General features: G+C 43.6%; 3 protein-coding genes across 3 annotated transcripts; 1 reads left to right on the top strand and 2 right to left on the bottom strand.

Moving 5' to 3' along the window:
• Window positions 1-13,919: 13,919 nt before the first annotated feature.
• Window positions 13,920-14,753, bottom strand: LOC6553074 (guanylyl cyclase-activating protein 1). Its single transcript, XM_001979059.3, has 3 exons — window positions 14,358-14,753; window positions 14,195-14,302; window positions 13,920-14,113 (listed from the first exon to the last, which is right to left on the bottom strand). The coding sequence occupies exons 1-3, from the start codon at window positions 14,715-14,717 to the stop codon at window positions 13,928-13,930; spliced, it is 654 nt and encodes a 217-aa protein (XP_001979095.1). The 5' UTR covers window positions 14,718-14,753; the 3' UTR covers window positions 13,920-13,927.
• A 368-nt stretch (window positions 14,754-15,121) lies between these two features.
• Window positions 15,122-16,205, bottom strand: LOC6553075 (EF-hand calcium-binding domain-containing protein 1). Its single transcript, XM_001979060.3, has 3 exons — window positions 15,745-16,205; window positions 15,581-15,691; window positions 15,122-15,529 (listed from the first exon to the last, which is right to left on the bottom strand). Exons 1-3 carry the CDS (start codon window positions 16,102-16,104, stop codon window positions 15,323-15,325), a joined length of 678 nt encoding a protein of 225 aa, XP_001979096.1. The 5' UTR covers window positions 16,105-16,205; the 3' UTR covers window positions 15,122-15,322.
• Window positions 16,206-17,007: 802 nt separating this feature from the next.
• Window positions 17,008-18,035, top strand: LOC6553076 (EF-hand calcium-binding domain-containing protein 1). Its single transcript, XM_001979061.3, has 3 exons — window positions 17,008-17,452; window positions 17,508-17,615; window positions 17,676-18,035. The coding sequence occupies exons 1-3, from the start codon at window positions 17,099-17,101 to the stop codon at window positions 17,874-17,876; spliced, it is 663 nt and encodes a 220-aa protein (XP_001979097.1). The 5' UTR covers window positions 17,008-17,098; the 3' UTR covers window positions 17,877-18,035.
• The last annotated feature ends 365 nt before the right edge of the window (window positions 18,036-18,400 follow it).

Genomic DNA, 18,400 nt, shown 5'->3' with positions numbered 1-18,400 from the left:
ATCTAGAGCCGCATGCCCAATCTTAAGGTTCTGGCTATAATAGTTCTCTGATCACGAATATAGGTACTATTTATGATCGCAAGCGCTTCTATCCACCTCCTACATCCAATAATCTAGCATACCGTTTTGATTTCTGCATTGATATGCAAACCACTCCCTTAAACTCCCAGCGAATTCGAATTTCACCTACATTTCTTAAACACACTTCTCCAGCGTCCCATACGGCTACGAAAAGTTATGGATCCAGATATATAAGTTCACTGCATGAATATTTATAGCGCAAGTAGCGGGCTTTCACTGCTGACACGGTCAAAGGAACTCTCACTTTAATGTATTCCTTCGCACGAGTTTCATTTGTCTTCACTTTCGGTTTCGTCATGGAAATGATCCAACGGGCTGAAAATATTCTCCACTGCAATCGGCGAAGAAGAAAATGGGGGCCAAAACTTTACATCTGGGACTTCAATGCTATGTCACATTTTCACAGCTTACAGCAGTTGGCTTGTTGTCTCGAAAAAGTGAAGTGGCCCATTGATGTCTTGCCATTTGATATGTGGTTATATTTGGACACACACAATAAGCTAACACAATTTTTGTTAATTGAATTCGAATAACTGACTTTCGAGTGCCAATGGAAGTTGTCAATTTCATTTGAACCTTTTGAAAGAAATTCAATTACTATTGGATTTACACCTAAGATGTGTTGATGTTGCGTGGTGTGCGACTTTGTGGGAATTTGTTTGCTTTGCATTGATGTTTGTAATTATTTTTGTAATTCATCAGAGCAAAGTGTTCTGTCTCTGCACTGTTTGCAATTCCCCCGGCAATGCGCAATCGAAATTTAATTAAAATTTAAGCCCTGAGAGGACGGCGCCTTGACTGAATATTGCAAACGCTTCAATAATAATTAAGGCAAATCAAGAAATAAAATCACATCGCAGTGAGCAAGCCCTATTTATTTAGGCTTTATGGTTTCTGGCGCTGAAACATATCCAATTAACAGGATTGGTGCGTCCTAATTTCTGGCTTGCAGAAAGAATACCAACCATATATGCCTTCCATATGTGGAATGCTCCCGATTCGGTTTCCCTGCTCCTCCTGCCCAGTAATGAACGGCTCGGAATAAATAAATATATAAATTCTTCAAGATTATAAATTTTATGCAGTTGTAAACAATTTCAGACATGCGACCGCAGCCTGGGTGGGTATCGCATGCGGGTGCGGGATGGCAGGACGGCAGGACGGCAGGACGGCTATTCCATGGAAAAAGAGGCGGATGTGCCACAGTTGCATAAAATTGCATACGGAAAACTGAACCACCACAACTTCTGGGCCAACGTCGATGGCTGCGACGACGTTGTGGCTGCGGAAGAGTGCAGCAGCTGGGGAGTGGGTGGTGGAGGCGGGTGGGGTGGGTGGTGGGTTTGGACCCGGGGGTGGCGGGCGACTGCATCCTTCCTTGGCGGACATTTCGGTTGCGAGGCACGTTTTAAAGGCTTGATTTATGCGCACTAACTTGGATTTTACAGCCCCCCTCGCAATGCCCCTCCGCCGGCGGACTCGTCTCATCTGCGGCGACTGCCACTGGTCTCTGTGTGTTCCTTTATTTTTTGTGTCGCATGGAAAGGATTATTTAGAGTCAGCGGCGGCTTGCAAGAGTCTGAACGATAAGGACGCAGGATGAACGACAATGGCCAGGACAGCGACTTTGGGATGCGAATGGGATGGCGATAAGGACGGGGATGGCCGTCTGATGATGGCAAAAGCGCTGCGATCATCGCAGCAAGACAAGTGTGAGGGATGAAAAATGGAAATGGCGCTGAGGTCCCGGGGGAAACGAACTCAAGCCACAAACACCCATTCCGAGTTCAGAATCAGATGAAATTGAAGCTCATGGTCAGAAAATTGATTGCTAGAAATTAATAATTGTTGCATTTCTAAACTGAACTCGACACTGCAACGTACGGTTCTTATAAGAACATGTTGGCTAATAAATAAAAATATAAAATATATCGATCAAGCCTTATAAACAATGTTCTACAAGTATTCTAAGTCACACACCTAAAAGTGAAATGCCTAAGAAATCGAAACTAAGTAGCCTACTCCAAACCTTCAAGTGTATGCCCACTGTGCAGCTCTCCACCCTTAAATATCAGCCACTTTCGCCGCAGATAAAGCTGTCCAGCCAACCGAACGGCTAACCTAGATGGGCCCTTTCACGACGACTCAGCCAAGTCCCAAATGCGAAGGAGTCGTCATAAAGTGCACCTCGACGACAACAGTAACGCAGCAGGCAAACGCAACGAGATTTCGGAGTCAGTGCGTTGTGCTTATAAATTTTGCCATTTAATGTGCACCTCGGCTGCATTTGCTTCGATAAATAATTCCGGAAACATTCCTTGGCCGTTGGCATCCGGAAAGTGTGTGTGGGAGCCAAATGCCAAATGAACATCCGTTTTGCTCTGCTCTGCTAGATTTCACCATTGTTGGCAGCAATTTCAGCAGCTCTTGAGAGGATGAGCACGTTCTGGGGAAGCTGCGGACCAAATTCCGAGCAGAGTCGGAGTCGCATAAAAATAAGTAACCGCACGTTAGCAGTTTCTCCACTTAAGGAATACTTTTAGCTCTTTAATGATTGCTTCCCCATTCAAGAGCCAGTTTTAGATACAAAGTAACTGCAGCGTTTCTCACAGGTACATGCCATATCTAAATATTAAAACAGTTTTATATTATGACATGTTTTAATTAAGTAGTTCATTATTATCTGTTAGCAATGTCCTTAAAAAGCGTCCAATTGTAAGGGTTCTATTAGCCCACTTGTCTTTAGCATTCCATTTACGGAATTTATGGCAAAACTAACAAACTGAAATAGCTCAAGGCTCAGATGAACCTGTCCAGTTCTCGCTGCCCAAAAGGGAAATTTCGCTTTCGGAAAACGCCCCAGGGCATTTTGCCGCATGCCACTCGGACACTTCCTCTGCGCAAAATATGAAAATTAATTAAAACTTTCGCAAGACACGCACACGGCAAAAAGAGGGAAAAACGAAACAAACAAACAAACGGACAAAGCTAAAAGACACCAGCAGAGTTGGAAAAAAGTGGAGAAAATTATGATGACCATGGAGCTAAAGGTGAGGAAGTGGCGGGAGCAGGAGGCGCATTCAGGACCTCTGATTCAGGACTGGGGAGCTTCCATTGGGGTCAGCGCGTGCGGCAGACGTTGCTGCCATTAATCCATCCAAACTCAAACACACGCACAGAAATTCCCGGACGGACACAACTTCATAACGCGAATATAAAAACGCTGCAGGATATCGCTACAACAGACAATTTCCGGGCAACTTAAACTTGAAGACGTCCCCCAGATCCTTTGCCCACGCATCCGGTTTTGTTTGCCAAGTTTCTGCTTGGCTGGGTCTCAATGCTCTCGGTCAGAGCCAGGACCAGTCGGAACCGGCTCTATCCACGGGCAGCAGCCCGCCTGTATAAATAGTATATAGCTGCTGCCAATGGACGCCGATGAATTCCTGGCCAAGTTGGGTGCACCGAAAAAGAAAAAGCGGGTGGTGAAAAATTAAATTATTAAGCCATCGCCGGATGTCCATTGGGCTCAAGACAGGGGCTCAAAGGAATCTGTCGCAGCTGTTAACGATGTTGTCCTCCGAAAAATCCTCTCAAGTGGTCAACTTCCCGGGATAAAGTCGAACCAGGGAAAAGAAAATTGCAAGGCCAGCTTAATTTCCGGTCATAGATAGGATCGAACAATCGACTAGGGATCCGGCGCGGATCTTAATGCTTCGCATTAAGTCGACCAACTGAAATTAATATGCTTAGTCGACATGATTATGGTCACCCATTTTCTGGTTAGTAATACCCGAAATACACCAGTTTAATTACACTTCAGGTAGTCACCCATGCTGTCCTGAGCATTTAAATATTTGCGACACTGCATCATCTGACAATACTAAATAATCTAATTGGGAAACAGCTTGAAGAAAGTAAAAGAAGAAATCACAAGGACTTTTCGGCGGAAACAGATTGTTAGGTATATTCAGGTATGGGGTCAGATACTCCACGCAAATATGCCAGAACATATACGTATGTCCATGTTCCATATTCATATCCCAACGACACATACTTCGCCTGTCAGCCACTGGGATTATGGCCTTCATCGTCCTTAGCAGCCTGCGCACAGTGCTACGGAACAACAAGATATCGGTTGAAAATTCATTAATTAAATTCATTTAATTGAGTAATTAAACACCGCCCTAATCAACGTCACCCAAAGGCAGTAGAATTCTTGCTACACATCTTCGTTCCAAATACAAGAATCCAACGTTTATTACAGATTTTGTTTTACTTGTAATCCACACACTCGAGTAGCCCAAAAAAGTATGCTACGAAAATGCAACATTCGTCGATGCTATCAACTAAAAGTGCTTTATGCTTTGTTTGCGTAACACACTCGCATCCACAGAGTCAGACCGCATTCAGAAATTCCTCCCAAGCACATTTCAAAGCTATTCTTTGGAACTTTCATAAACTTCATTGCGGAAGACGAGGAGCGGTTTGGCCAAAGAACAGGTAACTATTAAATAGCCTGTCATCCCACACATACATGACAAAGTTGTATGCATAAGCGGCTGGACATGCATGCATTTGCGTGTCGCCGTATGTGTGTGTGTGTGTGTGTGCTATCCTTTCAGTGGGGCAGGAGGGCAATAAAGAAATGACAACGGCAGAAGAACAGTAAAAGCTCTTTGTATGCAAATGCAACTCATGTTGGATCCGGATCCACTTACAGGTCCCCAGCACCACCACCAGCCATCCCACCTGTTACCCCACTTTGGCCACCCTTTTCGATGCAGTTCTATGCTGATTTTTTCCCGCCACTCGAGCACTCGAAACGGGGAGCCAGACCACTCCAGCTGGATGACCACAGAAAATAAATGAAATCTTCTTTATGTTTTGCCTGGAGCCTACGGGTAAGGACTCTCCTGGTTCCAGGACCTTTGTAAGTTGCAGTTGTTTGTTTGTTGATTTTCGCAATTTATTGTTATTCGGTATATTTATAGTTTTCCTTCAATATTCCCGCTTAAAAGCCAATGAAGTGAGGCAATGAAATGCATGCAAAGTTTTACTCAAAAAAAAAATTAAGACGGTCTCAAAGAGGCTGTACAGGTAGCTGCTTCTTCGTAAAAATATTATATTATATTTTGCTTAACAAAACTAAATAAATAAATCAATAAATATAAATAAGAATAAATATTTTTAATAAATATTCCTATATCGCGGAAATCTTGATTTAATTTTGATATGTGGGTTATACCACGCTAACAGATAAAGTTAACCATTACTTTAATATATTATCTTAAAACGCGATAACATTTTTAGGAAAATATAGTTGATAGGACCAAATAAAAACAGTGAGTGTGTAGGTGGTACAACTGTACCCACCTGTATTTAGGAATATCTCGGCAGTCTTAAGAACCATTTCGGCGGTGCCACCTGCCTTTTGGTAACACGAACGTGGACACTCACACAACCACACACGCGTGAGCTGGGGTCCTGGCACTTGGCTGCTCTTCATGGCTGATTTATGCGCTGCGAGTGCAGCGGCAGTCAAAAGTGCTGCCTGCTTCGAGGTAAGAGAATGCTCGAAAAGTGGCTGGCCACGCCCACTTTCGGGGCCCCAGCCTAAGTGGTTTATACTCGGCGAGATTTTGGCCGAAATACCTATAAATTTTAACTCGTTCGTTGTCTAAGTGGGCAAATACAAGTTGCCGCATTCTCATTCTCATCCGCATCTGCAGCCACATCCACATCCACATCCACATCGACATTCGGCATTTTTGCCAACATCCTTCTTCTCCTCTGGCTTTGCTACGACTTGCAGCACTTGTGAAAAGTTTGCGAAATTGTTGTCTAAAAAGTTTCCCCTGCGGTTTCACGTTTTTGCTTTTTTGTGTGGGTTTGCGTTAAGCTTAACGCACAAATTATTTGCTCAAGTTGGCCTCGCTGCACTCGTGGCCAAGATAAAAGAAAAAACAAGAAAACGTTAAAGGCCCAAGGTTTAGATCCAAGCTACCTTCAAAACAAACATTTTAAATAAATGGCAAATTGTGTTCAACCGAAAGGCAGAATTCGTGTATACGCCATCAAAAAGAAAATCTGCTATTCCAGGTCCTTCAACCACTGCGGTCATGGGCTTAAAAGAAGGACTGAAAAAATAGCTGGCCACATAATCCCTTGTAATTATGCCCAAATCGCTTAATTTTGCAAATCCACCGCGATAATTAACTAAAAGTGTCATTAAGTTTTAAGCAGAAATAAGCAACAATGTGCGACTCGAGTTGGGTCTCCAAATCTGTGAAGGAGGAACTCGATGGCGATGGCGATGGCGATGGTGATGACGATGGTGATGGCGATGGCGATGGGAATTGTGACGGTGATGGGGATGACTTTGTCAACAATAACAAGCAGCGTAATTACGCTGGATCTAAGACTGGACCCAGAGCCGCCACAAAAACAAAAGCAAGCGAGAGAGAAATTAAGCAAAACATAAAGAGGATGCGGCCAAAGCTGCGAACAATGGCGACTGGCGACAGGGATGCCCTGGTGGAGACACCTAAGAAGGGCGAAGGGATGTGATCCAACTGTGGGATGCCCAGTGCTTTCAGAACAACAGAAAGTTACATTTAAATTAAATGAAAAGTATTCGACCTTAGTAAAAACTGTTTTCCATTTATTGGAAAATTTATATACTCAGAAACTAAATACATTGTTAGACGAATACATTGGGTCGTTGAAGTAATTAGTATTAGTATCCTTTATTTGATAAGCCACCTTAAATAATGCATTGCTTTTTTAAATCTTTCCGCTAGCATAGTGAGTCTCTTAGCGTCTCGAGTACCCTGTGAAATGTAAGGGGCGGAACGGGTCGACTTACACCAAACATCCATTTGGGAATTAGCCGGAGAGGCGAAAGCCGCACAAAGCGTGCCACCATTTGCGCCCAGCTGGGATGCACAGTGGCGTATCCGCAGGATTCAGGACTCGCAGGACTTCCAGTGCATGCGGACCGATGACCACGCTAAGTGCAGGTTTACACAGACCAATGATTGTGCACCCGGCGATTGCCTCGGCGATCCTTATTACAGACCGCGCTAATTCCCATTTGAGATTGTCGCCCCCGCTGAACGACCCGGTTTCGTCCCCAGCCAACATCCTGCGGGCTGGAAAAGCGCATCGGAATAGTGTGGGTGTGGGAGTGGGTGGAGGAGCAGCAGGGAGCAAGTGGAGCAACAGCAGAAACCGAGAACTGCTAAACACGGAAGCACAGTGAATCGGTGAAAAAATATCTGAAATTGCCGTCTTTGTTTGTCATCCTGCCGGATTTCTGCAGCGGGTGTGGATGGCACGACGAAAGAAGGATGCACACATGGGAAGCAATCAACTGAATTTTACAGTGCATTGGAAGACACACGCTCGAGGCACGTATCATTGACCCAGTGGATGGCACAGGATAATAAATAAAGTCAACATATGTTTGCTATTGGGAAAGGTGGTGGGGAAAGTTGAAAGGGTACTACAAAGTATAGAACTCACCAGAAAGAGAATTTCTTTTAAAAATTGAGGATAATTAAGTTTTTAAATAATAAAGGATTAGCAATATCATAATATATTTTATACCTTACGAATGGAACAAATTCTTGATAGCCACGATATTTAAATTTTATATAATTTTTTGCACAACGTAAGGCCAAGAAGTGGTAGTAAAATACAATACAAATAATTTAAGTAAAATTTCAAACAAAAACAGAAACTGTAAAGCACCCAGCCAATCACAAAATAATTTCCATGAGTAGAGTATGTATGCATAGTGTATATAATGGTTGCCTAGTAGGAAGTGTAACACCCCCATCTAGTGAAACATTTAGGGCCTAACCCGCACCATAGCCATGGATACTTTGCAGCACTTTCGGGACAGCTTAGGGAAGCCATTAAACTTACTTAAAGCATTTTGAAAAGCTAACAAACGTCAACGTCAGTCGCAGTCCTCGGAGCGGCAAGTCCGAGACCAAATCCAAGAGTCCAAGTCCGAGTCCGAGTCGGAGCTGTCAGAGTGGGTAGTTGCAGTGCAGTGCCGAGAAGGACTGTAAATAAGTAACAAGGATATCCAATTATTCCTTCACCACAACCCACTGGCTGGCAAAGTGGCCGGATCGCAGAGCAGAGTGCCGCCGGCAGGGTATACAAGTACATAAATGCCAGGGCCTTCAGCAAGGAGAAACGATTAAAATGCTAGGGTCCTGGCCCAAAGGCTTTCATAAATTTGCACATAATAAAACGAAATCTTTGCCTAAACTTGGCCTATTAATGTTGGTACACCACACGCACACGCACACGCACCGCACACCCACACACTTGCACTCACATGTCGGTTTGTTCTGCGATGGACAGAAAAGGACACAGACTCAGAGACAGAGAGAAAGAGACAGAAAGAGAGACAGAGAGAGACAGAGAGGGAGAGCGAGGCGGACCAAGTTTATATTCAATTCCCAGGCTAAAATGCGAAAATGCCTAGAAATCCATTTACGTAAATTCTCTATTTAGCATGCATTCGGGGCATTTTCATTGTTTTTTATACTCTTTTTTCGTATCCTGCAGGCTCCACATTTTCCCTTTCTGTCATCGAATTTCAAAGCTAAGCTGTAGTTTATTTTGATGGGCTTTCGCTCTGGCACCCGACTTGTTCCTTTTGCTGACCCGCTTGTGTGTCCTGCGGCACTTTCTTTGGTTACAGCTCCATCGCTTCCTTTCTGTTGTTTTCTTTTCTCCCACACGAATATTATCGAATTTCGATTGTCTTAGGAGACCTAGGAGTTTGGTCTTTAAGACCCCCATGAAAATGTGGAAAAAATGAAATTATGCGCATTGAGTTGTTCGCCAGACCCAAAACAAAGGGGATGCCAGGATATATATATTTATATGTATTTATATATAGAGCTGCTTCTGCGTGTTCTACCAGATTTGTTTATAGCTTTGCATAAATACAAAACCCAAACATGGATCCCGGAGCTCAATGGTTTCCCCTCGAGAAACACCGTATTGATATTAAGGAAGGTAACGAATTTCCGGAAATTTATTTTCGGGGGATTAAAGTTTTACTTGCATTTTAGAGTTGAATCCACTGCCAAGTGCTTCCTCCATTGGCTTTCGGGTCATTACTTGACTTCTTGTCCCGCAGTTCGCCAACAACTTGAAGTCAGCTTAAAACTCGAGAGCTGGCTCACACACACACTGGATAAGACCTTGGTGTGAGTGCGTCAGAGTTTGCCACTGTAACTATGTCATTGCGGTTTCCTTAATTCATTTTGTTTGTAGGCGGCGCGACATTGTCACTGTCATCGTCATAGCCATCACCATCACCATCGCCATTGCCAGTGGAAACCGCAGTCCACTGAATGCCGAACCACCGCTGGCAAAAGAGATGGGAATATAGTCAGCGAAAGAGATGGCAGCACAACTATAAAACAAGACACTAAAAAAAACCAAGGTAGATAAGCAATAAATAAGTTAAATATAGAAGTCAAGCTAACACTTCAATTAAACTAGAAGAGTCTTGCGCTTTTTTTAAGTGTACCAAGTGATTGAGTCAGACGAAAAGGCTTCACCAGCTGTTGTTCTCGGCGTTGTTTTTAGTTGAATGGCATCGCTAAGCGGATTAACGCTGTTATTTTAAGTTCAACAAACGAAACGAAGAATAAATTAATGAGTTTCCACTGTGGTCGAGCAGACGGCATTCGGCACACCAAATGGGTTTAACAGCATAAAGCCAAAAGCCCAAACGCACACACAAAGCTCCGGGACTTCCTTTCCCTATCGAAATGTGTGGGTTCATGGGCGAAGTCCCAGCCATTAAGGACGCTCCCCAAGAAGTGTAATCTTTCCGTGATGCCCCGTGTTTGATATACCCTCGAATGATGGTTAAGGGATTCGATTTTTGAAATGGGGGCTACAACTTCTTTTCAAAGTTACCAGAAAGGAAGAGTGCTGAAAGGAGCTGCCTATCAATATAATTTTGTTTGGAGACACATTGCAATTAATATAAAAACCGGAAAAAGTTAATAGGCTGCTATCATCCGGAAATACTTTTATAAAAATGGGGTCAATATTTAAAGAAACTTTAAGTACATTTAAAAATCTTACCTGACCAGCTCGTGCTCTTACATTTCGTTTTTGGAAAGTAGTTTCTTTCCCAGTTTTTTTTCGTATTTACATTGTATTTGCAATTGCTATTGTTTTTGCATTGATTGCGCTTTGTATGTGAGTGCATGGAAATGCGCCGGACAGTGAAATTGTAATTAGTTCAAAATTTATGAGAACCCACTTCCGCATTTTTCCCCATCGAGGATCACGTTCATACTCGGAGTTTTTTATGTCTGCGTTGCCGTTGCCACGTCGAAGCAATTATTATTGGTGTGTACGAACATGTTTTCCTTTTCTTTTTGTTTTCATTTTCCCTTTGTTTGTTTTCTTTTTTATGAAAATTCTATGAATTTCCAATCCCAAATCGGATTACGGCATTAGCCGGACTCAGTGCGCTGAGAGGCACCGCGTAAAAATAGCAATTACAAGGGCAGCCAAAGAAAATAAAACTTTCGAAGGGCTGAAGGTTGCGGCAGGACCACAAAAAATACTGGCCAAGTCGGGAACACAAAAAATTGCCAATAATTTGAAATTTTATCATAATGATATGCAGCTAAGCCGTCAATGAAAAGATATATACAGGCGTTTAGCTGGTTCGATGTCGAGAGCAAAAAAGTTTGCAACGAAAAGCACAAAAAAACCGGGAAAATGGCAAAGGGTTGCAAAACTGAGCTGCGATGCAATTAAGCAGTTTCCGACAAATTGCTATCCAATATTTCTGGGCAGGACAAGGCGCCGGTCCCCGAATCCCCCTCGAGCCGCTCCTCCTGCCAGGATGCATCTTTCAGTTCATCCGCTCCGAGCTTTGACGAGCACAGCCAAGCGGATAATGGAAAGCGCTCCGCCTTTGACGGCTCCTGACTTTGAGCTGCGCTCAGATGCGAGCTCTACTTAGTCTCCCTAAGTTGCCACACACTTTTGTATCGCATTGCGAAATTCGCCACTAAATAGCGGGTAATTAGCCAAAGTTCTGAGCTCTGGTAATTAATTCTACGACGTGCTTGTTAGTCAATGAAATTGATAATTAGCATATTGAGTGCTTTAATTATTATCGAATCGGATTGGGATTGAAAAGGGAAATAAGAAAGAGTATGGATTTAATGTAAATTTATTAAAAACTGGTTAAAGGATCGGTGAAACTGGATTAAATTCCAGTTTTAAATTTCTTTTGAAGGATAAAATATCATGACAATCATGACTGATATTTCTGCTATGTTAAGCATGATTTTTAGCTCTTTAAAGACGGCTTTCCTTTTCAGTAGCCTCTTGAAGTAGACATGTTACTCAGCTAAGTTTAAAAAAAAAAAAGACCTGAAGTAGAAAAATACACATTTTTTAACCACTGCTTGAGATACAATCGACAAACGCTATTGCCTTTTAACCGGGTTTGTTTGTGTTTCCCTTCTCAATTTGCCACAAAGTAGTTGTCAGCCGGAATGAGGACGAAGGAACGGGCAAAAAAGATGTGGAGATGAAATTTACTTTAACGAACTAAAATTCCGTGAACCTTTGAGATGGCCAGAAATTAACTCAGTCGCTTACACTGTCACACAGAAAGTCAAAGCCAAAAGCCGGTGCAGAAATGCAGCAAAAAATACTTGGCTTTGATTCCTTGGCCTCCTGTCTGTGTCCCTTTCCTTCGGTTCGTTTTCCTTGTGTTTTATCTTGCCGGCTCCTCCATGGCATTCATTATGCCAGGACCCCGTCCACGTCCTTCATCTTCCTGCACCTAGTGGCCCCTCGATTCGCCTTCATTTATCACAGTTTGTGCGCATTTGTCGAGTCGCCTTATCCCGAGTGGGTGGCCCAACTTCCGCTGCCGCTTTGACAGCCCCCAGATCCCCGGGGCAAATCCAGAGACAAAATGAACATTTCTCTGGGGAAGAGTGGAGCAAGTGGCAATGGCAGTGGCTAGTGAGTGAGGCAAGTTGTCAAAGGGAACGCTTGGCGGAAAAATGTCTTTTAATTAGTGTTTAATTGAATTGCAAACTGGAATTTTAATCGAAAATTGCAGCGGGTCGACTTTTCCGCCCCGTTTGGCCCTAAAGTTTGCATTGTCCACTGAGCTAAATGGTTTGTTTGCTTTGCCAACTCGGCTTGGTCATTGATAGCCCAAAAGTCACTTGTCGCCTTCACCAAAGATTGCCAATGGACTGCGGTTAGATTTCCGAGATACAATTTGGAAATTGGGGTTTCTTGGCTGTATTCTGGAGGATAATCCTCAGGGTTGAGCAATATTTAAACGTTTGTTTCTGTGCGAGTAGGACCAAGATGATTAAGGTTAATTATATTCATCATTGGCAGTGTTGTTTTATTCGAATTTTATTCAATGAAACACAAGAGAAAAATAATCAAACGTTCTTTAGGAATATTAAGTGCACCTTTAAAGCCAAGGTATCCAGTCTCAAAAGCTCTAAATAGCAGGGCACCATTTGCCCACCCAGGTTAATTGATTATAATTACATACATGTCCTAATGCAATTCATCAAACGCGCATTGTCCCCGGATCTCTAGACCGACTCTAGGCCGCTCCTCCAGCTCTGCTGGTCTCCGCCTCCACCTCCCCCTCTCCGGCTCACCGGTTCCACGGATCTCATGGCCTCCAGCGGAACGCCCTGCACGCCTTTGACGACAATAATGAGCGTAATGATGCTGCCGGGGCTGCAGGCCATGCGGATGCTGCTGTTAATGCCACAATAAAGACCGCAGCATGGATGCCGATGGCCTTAGGAGCGCTAGCTCGGTTGAGGCTCAGGCTCAGGCTCACGTACAAATTGCATGATTACTATCAGGGATAATTAATGTTGATGCCACCGAGACTCAAACATGTTGGCCGACGGCGAACGGCGGGCTGTCCAACAAAAGGCTAACTGGGGGACCAGGAGTTCTGGCCAACTCCCGTCCTGAGGCCACATGCTGGCTTAGACCGTTGATATGGGGTTTCCCGACTGGAAGTCAACTGGAAGTTGTCAACTGCAGCCAGGCGAGTCGATCAAGACAACCCGTTTTTGTAGTTTCAATGAAACTGAAGTTGCTGTGACCTAACTGTGGTTTCGAGTGCAGATTTTTGGGATTTGGCGAGAAACTAAGCCGCCCGCTGGCAGCAATTAATGTAAATCAATTCGAATCACATAATGCCACTGCATAAATGCCAAATCATGGCAAATACGTGAGCATTCAGTGGCTTAGCCGTGTCCCAAATAGTTGCAAATGCCAATTGAATCGGGCCAATTATCTGATGAAGAGGGCGGGAGGAAAAGCCAGAGCACATTACACACAATTCTCAAATTGTTTGGCCTGAACACCGCACAAAACCGTACGTAATGTAATCAAACGTATTGAAGTTAATGAGCTACTTAACCGACTTCCACTTCCGTCAGCTCCTGGAATCCCATCCACTGTGGAATGTGCGGCTCTTGTGGTGAATCATATAATTATGGGATGCCTTCAACTGGGTCGAGGACCCCTGCCGACCACAAATGCCCGCAGTGAAGGTGAGCTTAGGCCACTATAAGCCACGGCAGGAGTTATCGCTTTAAATCAGATGCTGCTGGTGAGAAGCAATATTTAAGATTGGTATCAAATCAAATCCTTTCTCAAATCGCGATGAAGGTGAGTTTCAGGTCAGGGTGAGTTTCCAGCATTCGAAAACAAAAGAATTATAAGTACAACTAACTATTCAAAAACAACCTTTTCAAGAGCACCAACATAATATTTAATTCAGCTTAAGTTGCAGGTTAATGCAATGGGCCATGAGATCCTTGTCCTCCTTTGATGGAAATAGCCAACCCAAGAATTCCACTAAAATAGGCTGCTGTTCCACGACGGTGGAGTAGTCCTCGTAGGAAATGACCCCATCCTTGTCCAGATCAAACTTCTTCATGATAAACTCGGTCATGTCCTAGCAGATACGATAGTTATTCGTTACCAACCATCAGCTTAAATTACCTCTTAGATTTAATGCCTAAATATGTTTACTTACTGCCTTAAGCTCGTTAAGTTCATCTTCGTCTTCACCGTAAAAAAATTTCTCACATGCCGTGCCGACTTGCTCACGATCAATAACACCAGTGCCTTTGGTATCATAGACCTGTGGAAAATGCCTATTATTGTATTTCCAATGCAAATAACATAAAAGGACCTACCTCGAAGGCAAATCGCATGCGCACATGAATGTCCTTGGTTGTGTAGAGATCGAAGAGGTGAATCCAGGCCCTGGGACTGACATACTTCGTATCCTTTGTGATTGCGAGCAGAGTCCGCTCAATCACCTGGACACTGGCCACGTTGAAGAGCACCAGGAAGATCTGGTAGAACTGCTTCTTGGTCATCTGCTTGCACTGGGGTCCATTGGCCTTGGAGAACTTGTAATAAACGACGAGCAAGCAGGTGATGTCCGTCTGGGACAACTCCGAAGTTAGCGTTAACTCCTTGATCAAACTTCCGTAGAGGGCCGCAAACCGACTGTTCTCCATGCTATCTATGGTGGCGTCTAGGTTTTCCATAACTGCTAGTTGTTTTTTATTACTTTTACTACTTTTAAACTTTTTATTTGTGTGTGTTTTCTTTTTCCGTTTTTTTTTTTGTTATTTTTGTGTTGTGGGTTTTTGTGATTGATTTTGAATGACAATGTCTGAAAAATATTTCGTACAAATTCAAAGGGTTCCTGCGACTCATTTTTTCGGAGTTCATTTATGGAAATATGGATGCATATCCAATCACGGCTAATGCGCGTCCTTTACTGGTACATTACAATGAAGATGGTAGAGGATGCCTTCGATCCTTTAAAGTGTATATAGAGCTTAGATCAGGACCACTTGCAGAGTAGGAACATCGAGATATTGGAAAGCTTCAACCCACTGTAACGCCTTTTATATACTTAATTAAAAGAGCAACAATTGGAAGCATATCTAAGACACCTTACGCGAAACATTTGCTTTATTTTCAAACTGTCGGTGAAAATTTTAAGTAGCACGGATATAAAAATGACTAATGATTAATTTGTAATCATACAAAAATTTGGGAAACTACTTTGGGGCATCGTTTTAGTCCTTATTCTTTGACAGCCATTCGATTATTCACAATGGGGTAATCAGGTCGAATGGCAAGCTTATTTTGAGTCAGGGTTACAATAATTAAGCATGGAGTCCATGTTGATAACATGGGCCATAAGATCCTTTTCTTCGTTCGAAGGAAAGAGCCAGCCCAAGAACTCAACCAAAACGGGCTGTTGGGAAACAACTGAGGAGTAGTCCTCAAACGAAATGACTCCATCCTTGTCCACATCAAACTTCTTCATGATAAATTCAGTCATGTCCTGTGAGGATTAAGTTGTATTAAATGATTATAAATTGATAAGTATGCTTACCGCTCTAAGCTCAATTAGTTCATCCTCGTCATCGCCTTCGTGGAAGAATTTCTCGCATGCCACGCCCACCTGCTCGCGATCGATAACTCCGGTGTTCTTGGTGTCATAAACCTAAGAAAGAACCCAATTAGCCTTCCAAAAGTGTTCAACAAGCTAGTACCCACTTCGAAGGCAAACTTCATACGGCGATCAAGGTCCTCAGTGGTATACAGCTCAAAGAGATCAATCCAGGCCCGCGGACTAACAAACTTGGTATCCTTCGTGATCGCCAGCAGGGACCGTTCAATCACCTGCACATTGGCCACGTTGAAGAGCACCAAGTAGATCTGGTAGAACTGATTCTTCTTCATCTGCTTGGCTCCAGGCCCGTTGAACCTGACGAACTTGTAGTAAACGCAGAGCAAACAGGTGATGTCCAAAGTGGACATCTTCGAGGTTGCAGCGATGTCCTTGATCAATCCGCCGTACAGGGCCGAGAAGCGACTGTTCTCGGTGCTATCGATAGTGGAGTCTAGGTTTTCCATGGTTCAGGTTAAGCCTTGATGACATGGATTTACTACTGGAAATATGTAAATGTTTGCTGATCGATCGAGGCGTTCCAATGATTTGGAACAGTTGAAGTATGTTTTCGTCGCCTGCTTTTCTTGAATTTGAAAATATAAAAGAAGGCCCTCTTAAAGCGATTGGTTCCAGTTTCGCTTCCGCGCCATTTGTCTTACTTAACAAATTTATGCCGAAAGTCTCTTCCAAACACCGTACGAAAATATATCAATCAAAACTCTATACCAAAATCCATCCCAACTCGGCTGTAAATCCGCCAACACTTGGCGATGTCAACTGTGGAGACATTAAGGAGCGTGAAGCCTTGCCGCCCTTTCTCCTTCCCCTTCCCCTTCCCTCTGATTTTATTGTTATTATGCCGTGTCGAGCGGCTCAGCCGCCCCCTCATTTTTTTGGTATTTTGGTGGGCGTGGCACGTGTGAGTGTGTGTGTTTCGAGGGGGCATACAATTACACAACAAAGGGAAGGAGATTCCGAACATTTGTTACCCCGAACAAAATGGCTACACAGCCATTTCCGCCGAATTTCCACATGGAAGGCTTTACACCCATCTCGGCGCTTTTGTTTGGATTATTATATTCGCGTTTCTCATGCGCACAGCTTTCAGCTTTTGCCTCAGCCTTTGTGCGTTTCAGGCGGGTTTGTTTCAAATATTTATTCGAAATGGGGGACAGATGTAGTCCATGTAGCGTGGCTGATGTATTTTTTATGTCGCGGCGTTGTTTTATTGCTTTTAAATTGCGCTCGTTACATTCCCTGCGAATCCTTGGGCTGCGGCTGCGACTTACCCAATCTATTTGCAATTTGTCTTGCATAACCCTCACCCTTTTAAGCAGGCCAGAGCCTCATAAGTTAAGCATTTTCATCACAAACCCGAAACACACGCCCCATTACACAGCACTCTCTTCAAAACATTTTAAATAATAATTACTTGTTTATAATTTCCATAAGAACACAATGAATCGCATCGACCTTACCCTGGATGACATGGCCAACAACAAGTTCCTCACCATGTACAGTACTCTGATCAAGAGCTTCGCTGCCTCCACGGAGTTTTCCACCAGCGAAGTGGTCAGCTTGCTGATCGTGTTCTACAAATACGCCCTCAACAACAGATCCCGCATGATGTCCACCAGTCAGCTGTACAATCTATTCCTCGTCAGCTTTGGGATCTTCGACGTCACCATCATCGACCGCATTTCGATGAATATCACGCAGGACGGCCGATCAGTCTCTCCAGAAGCCTGGATGCGGCTGTTCTGCGTGTTCTTCACCGGAAATCTGCAGGAGCGAATAAAGTTCGCATTCGAGGTGGTTCCCCCGAAATCGTGGCTACTCCATTACTAAATTTCCCTACGTACCATAGGTTTATACAAGTGGTGGTACAGTTGTGCTCAATCGCGAGGTGGTCGGCGTGGCCATTGAAAAATTCTTCACTGGCGATGACGACGAGGAGGTCAATGAACTGCGCGCGGTGAGTTTACTGAAGGTATACTGAAAATTGTGCTTGCATTTCAGCACCGTTTCCGAGCAGGACATGTGCGAGTTCTTGTTCGGAAAATTCGACACCGACAAGGATGGAGTGATAGCGTTTGAAGAGTATGCAGAAATTGTCAAGAATCAGCCTGGCCTGCTCGAGTTTTTGGGTAAAATATTCCCGGATGACAAGGACCGATCATTGGTGGCGTACTGCCACAACATTGAGTCTATGTTTCCGCAAGAAGGTGAATATTAAAGGAAAGACAGCGTTCTTTGTGGGAAATTCTTCGTATTGCGCATAATTTGATACATTCTCAGCCTGCTTGGGATAGCTTTCATAAAATAGCGCAAGTGTTGAAAATTGGCGCTTAGAGGCCTGCAAGCCGGCTTACAATAAAGTCATTTTCCATTAAGTACACACTGGGAAAAGTTGAAATTGCCTCCGCAGACTGCGACTGCCGCTGCGGGCTCCACTGTTGTGTTTTTGTCCCGAAATCTGTGTCTTGTGTTCATGTTCAACTCCTTCCAAATGGATTTCGATTGTGTGTGGGCGGTGCGGGTACTTTTGTTTGTCTATTTTGCGGCTTTGTAGAGCAATTAAATTTGCGCAACATATGCGGGCTCCGGAGGCCAAACAAAAAACTCACAGACCCAGCAATATTCTAATTAAGTTCCCCCAAAATTATTCGAGTATGTATGGCGGTTGGAGATGGAAGGGAAAGAATTTCCTACGTATATTACAAAATGTTCGCACTTTGAAGGGTAAATAAAGGAAACAAG

This window comes from Drosophila erecta, unplaced genomic scaffold, assembly GCF_003286155.1.
Source record: "Drosophila erecta strain 14021-0224.00,06,07 unplaced genomic scaffold, DereRS2 tig00000000-arrow-pilon, whole genome shotgun sequence".
NCBI classification, from domain to species: Eukaryota; Metazoa; Arthropoda; class Insecta; order Diptera; family Drosophilidae; genus Drosophila; species Drosophila erecta.
Note: the sequence above shows the minus strand (reverse complement) of the source record. Positions and strands in the feature narration are given on the sequence as shown.